The sequence below is a fragment of the Cladosporium halotolerans genome, assembly GCF_011745625.1.
Source record: "Cladosporium halotolerans strain TM138-S3 chromosome Unknown Sca6, whole genome shotgun sequence".
In the NCBI taxonomy this organism is placed as follows: Eukaryota; Fungi; Ascomycota; class Dothideomycetes; order Cladosporiales; family Cladosporiaceae; genus Cladosporium; species Cladosporium halotolerans.
In genome coordinates this window covers 402,631-414,979 of record NW_027191457.1, presented here as the reverse complement: position 1 = coordinate 414,979, position 12,349 = coordinate 402,631, and the positions used below count along the sequence as shown (strand labels likewise).

At 57.4% G+C, this 12,349-nt stretch overlaps 6 protein-coding genes across 6 annotated transcripts; 3 read left to right on the top strand and 3 right to left on the bottom strand.

The window, feature by feature from the left end:
- Positions 1–236: 236 nt before the first annotated feature.
- Positions 237–1,609, top strand: WHR41_02477 (uncharacterized protein; the record flags this gene model as incomplete). The annotated part of the gene is made up of 2 exons (XM_069371083.1): positions 237–287; positions 353–1,609. 2 exons carry the CDS (start codon positions 237–239, stop codon positions 1,490–1,492), a joined length of 1,191 nt encoding a protein of 396 aa, XP_069231793.1. The 3' UTR covers positions 1,493–1,609.
- Positions 1,610–1,640: 31 nt separating this feature from the next.
- On the bottom strand, positions 1,641–2,270 carry WHR41_02476 (uncharacterized protein; the record flags this gene model as incomplete). The annotated part of the gene is made up of 1 exon (XM_069371082.1): positions 1,641–2,270. One exon carries the CDS (start codon positions 2,268–2,270, stop codon positions 1,641–1,643), a length of 630 nt encoding a protein of 209 aa, XP_069231794.1.
- Positions 2,271–2,745: 475 nt separating this feature from the next.
- WHR41_02475 (uncharacterized protein) lies at positions 2,746–5,847 on the bottom strand (the record flags this gene model as incomplete). Its single annotated transcript, XM_069371081.1, has 2 exons — positions 5,299–5,847; positions 2,746–5,238 (listed from the first exon to the last, which is right to left on the bottom strand). The coding sequence occupies exons 1-2, from the start codon at positions 5,407–5,409 to the stop codon at positions 2,746–2,748; spliced, it is 2,604 nt and encodes an 867-aa protein (XP_069231791.1). The 5' UTR covers positions 5,410–5,847.
- A 181-nt stretch (positions 5,848–6,028) lies between these two features.
- Positions 6,029–6,979, top strand: WHR41_02474 (mitochondrial 54S ribosomal protein uL14m). The gene is made up of 3 exons (XM_069371080.1): positions 6,029–6,118; positions 6,236–6,320; positions 6,426–6,979. Exons 1-3 carry the CDS (start codon positions 6,104–6,106, stop codon positions 6,731–6,733), a joined length of 408 nt encoding a protein of 135 aa, XP_069231792.1. The 5' UTR covers positions 6,029–6,103; the 3' UTR covers positions 6,734–6,979.
- Positions 6,980–9,180: 2,201 nt separating this feature from the next.
- Positions 9,181–10,605, bottom strand: WHR41_02473 (uncharacterized protein). The gene is made up of 5 exons (XM_069371079.1): positions 10,380–10,605; positions 10,270–10,293; positions 9,804–10,186; positions 9,556–9,672; positions 9,181–9,397 (listed from the first exon to the last, which is right to left on the bottom strand). The coding sequence occupies exons 1-5, from the start codon at positions 10,380–10,382 to the stop codon at positions 9,388–9,390; spliced, it is 537 nt and encodes a 178-aa protein (XP_069231789.1). The 5' UTR covers positions 10,383–10,605; the 3' UTR covers positions 9,181–9,387.
- Positions 10,606–10,847: 242 nt separating this feature from the next.
- WHR41_02472 (uncharacterized protein) lies at positions 10,848–12,041 on the top strand (the record flags this gene model as incomplete). Its single annotated transcript, XM_069371078.1, has 4 exons — positions 10,848–10,933; positions 10,985–11,156; positions 11,523–11,612; positions 11,672–12,041. The coding sequence occupies 4 exons, from the start codon at positions 10,848–10,850 to the stop codon at positions 11,741–11,743; spliced, it is 420 nt and encodes a 139-aa protein (XP_069231790.1). The 3' UTR covers positions 11,744–12,041.
- Between the last annotated feature and the right edge of the window lie 308 nt (positions 12,042–12,349).

Below are 12,349 nucleotides of genomic sequence, written 5' to 3'. Positions count from 1 at the left end.
GATGATAAAGTATCCTCCCGAGGGCGTGCTTGACCTTCGCTTTGAAGTGAATTCCGTGCGTCTGGGTCACTTGACCGCAGGCGTCGGTGACTGCCTGTCTGAAATGAAGAGTGCTACTTGGCGGTTGCCTGACAGAGCTAGTCTGGTTTTCGCACAAACCACCACAACAAGCACCTCCGCTCAGCCTCTTCCTGAGCAATTCTGCCATCCAACAACTGCCATCAATATCCACGAACATGCCGTTCATATCACCTACAAAAGGTAGAGTGTGGGGCGAGGGAGTCTTTGTGAGTGAACAGTCCATAAGCAGGCGTTTGGTCTGCCGATTGTGTACATGCTAACACTGGACCAGGAGAATGATGGTGCCATGGTTGCTGTGGCTTACCTCGACGAGCTTGCCGGCGTTGTTCAACTCAAAGCAACTCAGTTTTCCACCATCTCAGATGGCATTGCCCAGCTCAAGGTGACTGAGCCGTCTGCCACAGAAGACGGCGACATGTCGACCGATCCCGCTACCAAGGACGGCATCAATTACCCACAAGCAAACATGCCCCCTGGAGCCGAGGACGTCACCTACTCTGTGTACGCAGGCAACTGCTCGAACCTTGAAGCGGCACAGAAGGTCCGCGATCATCTCGACTCTGGTGTGCTGCACAAGCTTGTGCGTAAGCTGGTCGCCAACTTCTTCAACCCAATTGCGGCCTCCGATTACACCTGTCATGGCTATATGCCCGTCATCCTCGGGGCTTGTGCGATGAGTCTTGGTTGCTCGACCCTTCACACCAGTCCAGGCTTCAAACAGCTCTTCCCAACATTCAAGGACATGATGCTCGGCGTTCTACCATTCGCTCCTCTCGTGTATGGCGCAAGAGTGCAGATGGCTACAGCGCTTAACAAGAACGGTGGCTTCCAACCTGGGACTCCCATCGACTTTGCCAACTACGCTCGCCCGCTGGAAAATGTGTTCGACGTCCAGCCGGATGCGCACGTCGGTGGAATGGTGGGAGGTGTGTATCAAGACTACGCTATCTTGGTCGAAACCGACAAGTGTCATGACTCTATCGTCAGCCCTATCATGAAGGCACAGATGGGATACGGCCCCAATGAGAAGGTGTGTGGTGGCTGCGGTATTGAACCCGTCAAGGCTCTGGTTTGCGATCGTTGCAAGGATCAAATCTACTGCAACACTATGTGCCAGCGCGAGGACTACCGTCGCCACAAGCAAGTATGCCGCACCCCCGAAGACGCGAAAGCGATGGACGAACATTCAATCGACTTTCAGAATCCCTTCATTATCTCCTTGCCGAATGCCGAGCCGGTGTTCACTTGGCACAAAACGAGGGACCTAAGATCTGAAGCTCACACAAGTCCTCAGCTCTACTGCACTAGTATTGACGGAGGTTCAGCGAAGAAAAAGATGATTGTGGACACTGTTGGTATGGGGAGAGACATTGCGAGGAAACCGCGCCCGCACTGTCCGGGAATACTGTAGCCCACAGAACGATCCAACTCCTCTCGCACAATCCATGTTCAGTGACACGGTCGACCAATCCGAAGCCGCTAATTCTCGTACAATTTGAACCACAAACCTTCCGAAGCCCAACCAACCCTTTCTCCCATCTACCCTGCCAAAAACCCCCCTACCTCCTCCAAAGCTGCACCTCAAACCCCACCTCCCCATCAACCTGCTCCCCACCCACATCCTCCCCCACAAACTCCTCCAGCTCCCCCCTCCCCCTCCTCTCCCACCCTTCAGCCTCCAAATCCGGAAAGAAAGTATCACACTCATACTCCCTCCCCACCCTCGTCAGCAGCACATTCCTCGCCCCCTCCAACCCCAACGCCGCCCCATAAACGCCCGCACCCCCAATCACAAACGCCCGCCCCAGCGCCGGACTCCTCCCCTCGCGCGCCCTCGCCTCGAGATCCGCCAGCCCAGCCTGAATCGAGCCCGCGACGATCACCTCGTCCGTCGCGCCCTCCAAGTCCTCCCGTGAGAGGGACGAGACGACGATGTTGGTGCGGTCTTTGAGGGGCCGGAACTTAGGCGGGATAGAGGTCCAGGTTTTGCGGCCCATGATCACTGCGTTGCGCCTGCTGGTTTCCTGGGAGGAGGAGGAGGGAGGGAGGCGTTTTGTGACGCGGGCGAAGTAGGCCATTTCCTTCTTGAGCATGGGCCAGGGCAGGGAGCCGTTTTTGCCGATGCCGTTTTTGGGCGTGGCGGCGACGATGAGGGTTAGCGGCGTTGGCGGCATTTCTGGGTCGGTCATGTCTTCTATGGGTTTTTTTCTTTTCTCGTGGTCGATTGAGCGTTTCTTGCTCTTGTTGATTGATTTCGAAACTCCAGTCTGTAGGGCTTTGTTGCTTCTTCCGTTATTCCAGACAAAATCCTTAGATCAATGGCTGATACTGTGCTTCGTGTTTATCGATTTCGGGAAAGTCGATGTGAGGTGACGTGACGCGTGACTTCCTTATCGGGACTAGCGCGACATGTGCGTACTTTTGCTACAACTCATCTACATGTATCGTATAGGGTAGGTGTTAATTACAGACGGGCATTGTGATGTGACAGACCACCACAGACAGCATGAAAAGCTTTCGAGAAGATATCTTTGCACATTCATAGACTCAAATAATCATACACAATCATGCACACATCCCACGTCAAAAGATCCCCCAGCCATCCTCGAGACCAGCTAGCCAGCCAGCTCGAGCAAGTACACTCACCACACCACACCACACCAGCTACATCATCGACCTCCTCGCACTCCTCCTCCTCCCATCCCCACCACCACCCCCACCGGCCCCACCAGCCGGACTGCCCCTCAACCTCTCCCCCCTCCCCTCACTCGCCCGCGACGAAGTCTCCCTCTCCCTAATAACCTCCGCAAGCCCCCTCTTGCCCTTCCTCTCCAGCCTCTCGTCCTCGGCGTCGATAAAGCGATGAATCGTGCGGTGATCCAGCACCCTCTCCTCGTTGTCCCAGCGGCCCTCGCGGTCCGTCTTGGGCCAGTAGTAGCCGTACAACTTGCTGTGGCGCTCGCAGCGCGGGCAGGCGATGCGCGTCAGGTAGGCCTCGGCCTGCACGAAGAACTCGTCGCAGTTGCGGCACTCGACCCAGCGGTGGTACGGGGTCGCGAGGAGCGTGGTCGTCAGGTGGTAGTCGCCGGGGGTGCGGGGTTCGCCGCGCTTGGTCTGGGTGGAGGAGGCGGAGGCGGAGCGCGAGGCGCCGGCGCGCGAGGGGGGGTTTTCGATGCTGGTGATGGCGAGGGCGCGGCGGCTGCTCTTGCGCACGGGCAGGCGCCCGCGCGACCAGTCTTGCAGGCGCTCCGTGCTCATCTTGCGCTCTTCTTCCCAGTTGGTTTCTTCGGGCGAGGGCTCGGTGGTGTACATCTCGACGATGTTCTGGCAGATGTTGCCGGCGGAGAAGCCATCGAGGCGGTTGGGTGACTGGTCGGTAGATGATAGCGAAGAGGCCTCACCGGCGAGGCCTTCGGTGCTGAAGATAGATGACATGGAGCTGGAGTCTGTTGAGTTGTGGGTAGTTTCGACTAGATGGCTGGACTCATCTCGAGGAGCTGCTTTCCGGGGGTATTTCCTTGGTCGTCCGCGAGAACGCTTGGGCGGGTCTGCTGGTGGAGGCGACTCGGGTATCTCGAAGATGTCGCTTGCGGCATCGTCATCCGCGTTCAATACATTCCGTAAGTTGGAGTGACTTCGCTCTTGTTTCAACGGTGTTCGCAAAAGCTTTGATTGAGCGAACTTGTCCGTGACTTTTGAAGACCTCCCCTTCTTCTGCTTGTTTGGTGATAGTTGATCGCGATTCTTGATAAATCTCTCAGGAAATTCTGTTGCAGAATGAGTAAACCAACCCGTGACATCAATGGTCGGTGATTCCGTAAGGTCGCCAGCAGCTTCACCGACGTCCATAGGGTCATACGCGGAAGCTCCGCTTAGTGCATCCTGGGAATCGTAGTCCTCGGTCTTGATGGCGGGCTGATTCTGTGGCGCTTTCTGGTCGCAACGCCGCGGCAGGTCCGCCACGTCGATTTGCATGAGATATGCACTTTCGGCGTTCATCTTCGCAATTTCCGCGTCCAATTTGTTGATTTTTCGCGAAGCAGCCGCTGTCATGATACCCATCATTTGTTCGAAACCACCCCGTTTCTCGGGAGCAGTTGACTCGACGTCTTCGAGTTGCTTCTGAAAATCATTCAACGCTTTCTCGTTCGCTTCCTCCTTTGTTGGCTCGCCGTTGAACCTTTTTGCGAACCACTCAGCCATTATTTCTTGCGATACTGTCGTGCTCTTTCGCGATTCTTTCCCTGCTGCCGAAGCTTTCGTAAACTTGCCAGTCACGGCAGATTTTTTCACTGCGGCGCGACCGCGCTTCTTTGGCGATTCGCTCTCCTGCGGTTCCTCTTTCACTCCTCGCTTCCTCTTGAGAGACGTAGGTGTTGAAGTCGATTTCTTGTTTGCTCGAGGTGGAGGCCAGCGGGAAGACGAATCTCCCTCTTTCGTCTCCGATTCTTCGTCGCTATCACTGTCGCTCTCGTGCAAGATCGGGCCCCTGGGGTCCCAACCGTTCCTGACCGCCTTTTCGCACGAGGCGCAAAGGCACTCGCAGTTGTCCTCGCCAAAGTAGTTGTCTCCATACTGCACTGTGATCTCTTCTCCAACCGCGATGCTCTTCCGTGCAACAATGTGTATCCCATGCGGTCCGCTGGTCGAAAGGCGCGCGTTGGAGTCGCAGTCGTGGTTTGCGAAACGCGCCGGTCCGAGGAAGAGGCTCGGGCGTTTGCGCCGGCTGGAAATAACGATGCTGAAATCCGTCCTGCTGGAAAGCTCCTCCTCCTCTTTCTCCGTCATTTCCACCTGGATGCCGCTCAAGAAGCGGATCGATTCGCCCTGCTTGATCGGGCGGCGCGCGACGACGCACGCCTCGTGGGTCAAGATCGTGTAGCGGTTTGTCGTGCATACTTCGAAGGGGCACTCCGGGAGATACATGTTGATATACTTGCGCAAGTGGCGCTCAAAGTGTTCCTTCTCATCCTGGGTCCTGAGATTGCGGAGGTAGTTTGCGATGCCGGGGAGGCGGAGCAGGTTGCGATGCGCCAGCGTGGCGTCTTTGTCGATGATGACATCTCGTTGTAGGATCTTACACACGGCCTCTTCTTGGATACCGCGGGAGGCGTGGAAGTTGGGCTTCAGCTTGCGAATCGATGCCCAAAAATATACCTGGCAAGGCTGGTCAGTTTCGGTCTAGGACCACAACATATAAGACACGGCAGCGCTCACTCGATCGACTAGAGCATCGGTGATCAAATCATCGTAGTTTGCGAGTTGCGACAGCGTCAGGCCGCCCTTCTTTTGCAAGGCCGCGTCCAAGTCAGCCGCGCGCGCCGGCATGATTGCCCACTGGCGCAAAGCGAACTACGCCAGGGAGAGCAGGGAAAATCACGGCGCGCAGAACGTCTCCTCGTGGTGTCGCATGCCCTCGCAGAATGCGCAGCAGGCAATGTCGTCCTGGAGAGTAGGGAATGGCGATTGAGATGCACGTGCGTAGAAGGATGCGATGTCGTGCAATGACCTTTGTCCGGTTGCTGCGGAGAAACAGGCGCAAAAACAAATGCAGGGAGCCGCCGAACCGCGACAATGGGAGGAATGGCGGGTGGCTGGTATGGACAACAATAGGGTCACAAGGCGAGGCTGAGGGTGAGCGAGGTGTGAGATGTGAGAGGGGAGAGGGCGAGAGAACGAGGGAGCGGTGCCTTGCTTCCCAGCCGCGTGCGCGCGCGTCTCCCAGATGTCCAGCGAGCGAGCGAGTGTCGAGTGCAGGCGCAGGTGCAGGCGCAGGCGCAAGCGACAAGCGACGTTAGCGGCAGCCACTTGCAGCCCGCCCACCCGGCGACCCCTGGGGCCCTGTCCGTCCCGGGCCAGACGGCGCGATGCTCTGCCGCTAGCGCCTGCAGATGCGGCCCGCCATCGCGCGCTAGCATCTCCAACTGCGAACTTCCGCGAAGGCGCTGAGTGCTGCAAGAGGCACTGAAGGCTTGAACACATCGACAACAAGGACCACGGGACCCTCCTGCAGCTCGCCAAGATGATCCAACTCAAGGTACGCCATGCCCCAACCCATCGCCTGCGATCGCCAGCCCGCCGCCGCCGCGCATGCGCCAGACTCCTCCGCACACGACTCCCATACCACCTCCGCTAACACACCAACTCCCTCCAGTCCATGCTGAACGTCATCGACAACTCCGGCGCCGCCGTCGCCGAGTGCATCAACGTCCTGAAGATGAAGCGCGCCGCGAAAGTCGGTACGTAGCGCAAACCACTCCTACCACCACCAGCACGCCAACCTTCCACACCCTCCAACCAACCAACACCGCTCTCCCAACACCAACTAACCCCCTTCCCACCAGGCGACCGCATCATCGTCGTCGTCCAAAAACAGCGCAATTTCGGCCCCGAGTCCGGCCCCGGCGGCTCCGTGTCCGTCAGCGCGGCCAACAAAGTGCGCCGCGGCGACATCCGGCACGCGGTGATCGTGCGGACGGCGAAGAAATACTCGCGGCCGGACGGCAGCGTCGTGAAGTTCGACGACAACGCCTGCGTGCTGATCAACAAGGGCGGCGAGCCGATTGGCAGCAGGCTGAACGGGATCGTGGCGCACGAGCTGAGGGGCAAGAAGTGGAGTAAGATTCTGAGCTTGGCGCCGATGCATTTGTAGGGGGACATTGAGGGATTGGTAGAGGGCGAGGGGAAATGTAAGATGATGGAGGAAGGAAAGATCAGGAGGTGGAATGGGCATAGCGGCGGCGTTGCATGGTGTTTTTTTTTTTGTTAGGATTGCCTGCTCTGGACGAAAGAAGAGCCTGCGGGCTTTGGACCTCCGGCTGGATGCTTGCGAGGGTGTACGTGTACAACAGATTATTACTGTAAGAAAGAAAAAGGAAGAATCGCCACCTCAAGAGAAGCGCAAATCATGGTTCAGACGGCATCTGTGGAGGGTGTTCTTGATTTGACTCGCACACAGATGTCAGAAGACATTGGTACCGGGCAGAAGGGCGCTTGCACGACTGGAGCTTTAGTTGAGAGACGTGAGCATATTTCTGTCAGATTGTCTTTTTGCTAATGTTACAGCCCCAGGGTATTGCTGTTTTGGATGCAAGTATGAGAAAGAGAAGACGGAGGGAAAAAGAAAAGCCGTGTACCATCTGCCCAAATGCATTCAGTGCGAAGTATCTTCCAAGTTCATCCACAGGGGAAACTTTCAGGTCGACAAGTCGAGGAGAACAGCAGGTCGAAAGGAAACGTACTTTTGCCGTCGCCCCACTTCGCTAGGTCTGCTTTGAAAAATCTCGAGGTTCGCCAGTCCATGCCGCTCTGCCAGGATGTTTTGAGAAAGGAAATTCGTGCTTCTCCGTTCGTGTAAGGTATGCCGTCAACCCCACGCTCACCACCTCCGCGACCCTCGTACGGATCCAGAACATCTCATCTAAACCGTCAGCCCCTTGGCAAGACGCTCACGCTTCGCCTGGTCCTCAGTCGGCAACTCAAGCGACTTCACCTTATCCTCGTACAGCTTCACCTTCGGCCTTTGTCCATCCCACCACAGCTTGAAGACCTTGAGAACCTCAGCGTACTCCGAGGTGTGCGCGTACTCGACGGTCAGCTTGTCGAGGTCCCTCGCCGTGCCCTTGAAGCGGCTCAGGGCATTCCAGCGGAGGTCGTTGTGCTCGTTCTTGCACTGGTTGATGTACGTCTCCCAGGCGTGCTCATCGAAGAGCGGCGCGGTGGCCGAGCCGGGTGGGCTGGGGGTCAGCGTGCCAGCGGTGACGGGCGACATGGCGCCGGTGTTGTTAGCAAGAGACAGCTGGGTGTTGAGTTTGGCTAGGTCTGGGAGCGTGGCTGCTGCGCCTTCGGCGGACATGGAGGGCGTGGTGGGCGCGTTGACTGGGGTGAAGGGTGGAGATTCCATGCCCATTGGTGGGCGGGTGGGCGCGCCGAAGCGGACGGGGTGGGAGAATGGTAGGCTGAAATCTGCACGCTCGAGGGAGTCTGGCACTGAGGCGGTAGGGGATACTGGACCAGCTGACGGAGACTGAGCGCCAGGACCGGTAGGAGACGGCCAGTGAGGGCGAGCGAGGTGTGCATGCTTCTTGTCCGGCCAACCACGAAGCATGGCTTCCGTGTGAAGGTGTTCGATACGCTCGAGAGCGGTGTCGAGGGCAGCACCCGAAGTACGCCAATCGTCCGTCTTCTCGACAATCTGGGCGGGCAGGTGTTGCTGCTTGATCGTGTCAGGCATCGACCATTCGCTCAGGTGCTTGTCGTCGTAGGAGAAGTTCCCTATGCCATAGTCCTGGCTAGAAGTGGGTGAGCGGATTTTTGCAAGATCGTTACGCATGTACGCATCGTACGACTGCTGGTTCTTGCCCCAGGAGGCGCGACGGTGGAGAGGGATTCTGTCCATTGCGGATGGAGAGCTGACGAGACAGGGATCGGATAAGCAGACGTCCGACTTGCTGAACGAAGCAGGGAGCAATTCGAGGTAGTGCTCACAACGCCGGCGCTGTGTGGACTGTTTCTCTGTTGCAGGGTATTTCTGTTGTAGGACCAAGAGGTTGGACAAATGAGTGGCGTTTGGCGAAGGCCAAAGACAGTTTGCAATGGAAGTGAACGAAAGAGGTCGATGGGGGAGGTTGTCATCGGGCGGACGACGTTGGTGTAGTCCAAGCGACGTGAACGAGGAAGAGTGCAAGTGCGTCTGCTGCTCCTTCCCCCGCCGCGACTTCCTGCTTCTGCGCGGATTTAAGTTGCGACTGGCATCTGCGTGGGACGAACGTGCAGGCTCGGGGACGACCCGCGCAAACTCGAGTGAATGACACGCCGGGCCTTCGAAGGCTGCCAACAGTGACCCATTAGGCACAGAGCCGGTTTGCCGGTCGCCGCATAGGCGCTCCTCGTAACGCGTCATCATATGGGTGTTTGTCAAACCGTAGGGAAGGAACGGGAGGCTGCTTGGCCGGGAGATGCAACACTGCCAACTGTATAGCTCGCAGGTTTCATGATGGGTAGAACAGCAGCCGAGCACAAGCGCGTGGCAACGGAAAGGACAGGAACGAAGACAATGAAATTCGGTTGGCGAGCTCACCGCACTCGGCGCAATGGACGTCATTCGAATGTTCACATTAGCATTGGGCTTTTTTCCTATTCAATAATTTTCTCCTTGATAAGTGGAAATCGCGTTGAAGATCCAGGGACAAGCGTTGAAGTGAGCCGTCACCGATATGATGCCCTAGCCTGGTCAAATGACTTGTCAATCGCAAGGCGGCCAGCCGCTGTCGCGCACGACATGCAGAAGTTCGGGTTTCTTTGCGATCACTCGAGCCTGCAGACAGACAAAGAGACGTGTCAGCGTAACGATCCTTGTAACAGCGCGGACACCTGCATGTTCCGCGAAGCCCGGCCGAAAGCAGCGAGCGGAATGCGAAAGCCACCAAAAAGAAACAAACGGCATTGCGTGTGGCGCGGGTGGCGCTGACATACCTTTCAATCAAATGCAGCCCAGATGCCGTCTCGATGACAGGTGAAATCTCACCCGGCTTCAGCGCGAACGAGGCCTCCTCGAACTCCTTCTGCATGTCGCCTTGCCCAAAAAATCCCCTGGTCTCCGTTAGCGGCTGTCGCGTGTCGCACGAGCTCAGTGTGCAATCCCCAGCCGGCAATAAGGGCGTCGCTCTCGGATCGCACGCGGGTAGAGATAGAACGAGACCCGGGATGACGGGTTCACTTACAAGTCACCGCGCTTACGAGCCGAGCTGCAGTCGCTTTCCGTCGTAGCAAGGTCGCCCAAGCTGGTCGACCCACTCTTGATCTTGTTCTCGTAGTTCTCGATGATGCCACGAGCCTCCTCCTTCGAGCGAGTGATCTGGGCCTCGCGCCACGAGGATGCACGGCGCGAATCACGGTGCTTGACGAGCAAATGGGCACATCTGATTTTACCTTCGAGGCCTTGCTGGGCGAGGGCGCCGTCACGGCCTAACTGAGCAGTGTGGTACTGGCCCATGTAGTGCTTGAGGCTCTCGCTATCAGTGCCCTCGGGAGGCTCCCACCGTGACTCCTTGGTGCTCGGGTTGAAGTAGTAGGGCAGGTTCTTGCTGTTGGAGTGGCGAACCTCCTGTGAGACGTGTCAGAAAAGGCGATCTCGCCGGCGTGGCACAGCAATCATGATCGTCTGCGCAAATTAATTGTTTGCCATACCCAACCAGGAGGAAGTCCAGTGGCCTGCGAGGCGTGTTAGCGAGCCCGTCTCTCCCAGCAGCCGCCGCAGCAGCAGCTTTCCCCAGATTCTGCGGGCGCGGGAGACTCACCATTGTTGCTGGATCTCCGCAATATGGATTCACGTGGTGTGACAGGGCGGCTGGACGAGCAATTTGAGGACCGTCGGCTTCTCCACAGAGGCGCTGGACTAGTGGGAGCGGTGGTGGGAGAGGATGTTCTGTGCTGTAGCTGGCGGCGTTGCGCTGACAAACGGGGCCGGCAACGTTGGACGAGGGCACGAGAACAGAGGAGCACGTGAGGGCGCGGAGGCCCGTTGCTAGGTGGTGGGAGTGGTGGGGTCGCCGCGCTCGAGCCCTGCGCGCTCGGGGATTGCCAGGCGCCGCCGCTCGGCAGCCACTCCCGCCAACTCTAATCCGCGCCGCGCTAGAAAGACCGCCCGCCTTTCTTACAGCATACACCACTGTCGCCCTCGCAAAAGACACAGCCCGACACTACACACCTGCGCGCTCCATACCAGTCGCTACCACCACTGCTCAACTTCCACATATCTTGCCGCCATGGCCGAGTACATGGAGACCGACGCCGCCGCCGAGCAACCGCAGGGTGACTCCAAGAAGATCAGCTTCCGCTTCTGTCGCGAATGGTGAGAAATCTCCACGACTTGTCGAACTCTCTCGCACTAACACATTCGCAGCTCGAACATGCTCTACCCCAAAGAGGACCCCACAAGTAACCTTCTCATGTTCGCCTGCCGCTCGTGCCAGTACAGCGAGCCCGCGACCGCCGCATGCATCTACCGCAACGCGCTCCAAGAACAAATCGCTGAGACTGCCGGCAACGTCGAAGACGTCGCTCAGGATCCTACGGTTAGTGACTCCGAGCACCACCAACATCATCACCACCATCACGCCACCGACTCAGTCATGGAGGATCACACGGAGGACATGGACAGCGATGGCGACGACATCCCCGAAATGTGCACGCTTTGCGGCCAGGAGATCCTATGCCCTTTCTGCGGCCAACCCTCAGACGGCCACCTCGCGCTCGAGGTCGACGATCCTGATCGGGCGCAGAATGGGCAACAGGAGGAAGAGCTCGTCAAGGCTGAGCAGAGGGAGAGGTCCATGTCCACCGCTGCGTCATGAGGGAGGCAAGAGGAGGAAATTCATGACTTTGGGATACCTCGGTGTCTGTCTGATCAGCAGTGTGTGCTGACAGATTGGTTTGAACAGCTCCCGCACACCGCTGAGCCGTGCAGCAAGTGTCACGGCAGAGACGCCGTCTACTTCCAATCCCAGCAGCGAACAGCTGAAACAGGAATGGTAAGCTCGCCCTCCTGGTGAGACCTTCGCGCCCAACCAATTATTCACATCGAGCACAGGCTATTTTCTTCGTGTGCTGCGCCTGTCAGCATGTTTGGTCTACTCTTCCGGAATACAAGCACAAGTACTGAGTGAGGACGAATCTTCTGCCTGGGTGGATAGCGTGAGAAAAGGTCCCAGCATTGCATCCAGGCGCTAGCATGCGGCACTGGAACATGGCGTTTCGACAGTCTGAAGACGTCTTTTCTGTTTTATTACGAGCGCGGCGAAGGCGGCGCATGAGAGAACGACTTCCGGTGTTTCCCGGTCTGATACCACCAAATTGATTTCTGCATTTTTAGACCTGCATTTTTACTCTTTTTACACATTGATCTCATCACTCGGTGCACATAGCCCCGCCGCAAAGCCCTTGGGTATGGCCGACGAGCCCAACCGGAAGCCTGGGGCCTACGGGTACCAACATGTACTGTTCCACACGAACAGGTTCCTGTTCGAGAGACCGGCACGAAACAAGAGGCACTATACTTTGTGACAACAGACCAGCATCAACCACTTCAAGCGGTGAAAAACAGGAGGCGATGGCAAGCAAGTTGGTTCTCAAGCCTCGCTTCGGCTTACCCAGCTGGCTGCCTTGTTTCGCAAATGGTCGCTGCCTCGAAAGCAAAATGTTTGTTCTCTCACAAAACGCCTTGGCGTGTGACTCTGACAGCCTCCTCGCCTTTTCACCGACTCTTTTC

What these genes read in the sequence shown, in the direction of transcription:
- WHR41_02474 (XM_069371080.1), top strand. An exon ending in GAAGCGCGCCGCGAAAGTCG is followed by an intron (nt 6,321 to 6,425) that starts GTACGTAGCGCA and finishes CCTTCCCACCAG; the next exon opens with GCGACCGCATCATCGTCGTC.
- WHR41_02473 (XM_069371079.1), bottom strand. An exon ending in CTGGACTTCCTCCTGGTTGG is followed by an intron (nt 10,187 to 10,269) that starts GTATGGCAAACA and finishes CACGTCTCACAG; the next exon opens with GAGGTTCGCCACTCCAACAG. An exon ending in GCTCGTAAGCGCGGTGACTT is followed by an intron (nt 9,673 to 9,803) that starts GTAAGTGAACCC and finishes AACGGAGACCAG; the next exon opens with GGGATTTTTTGGGCAAGGCG.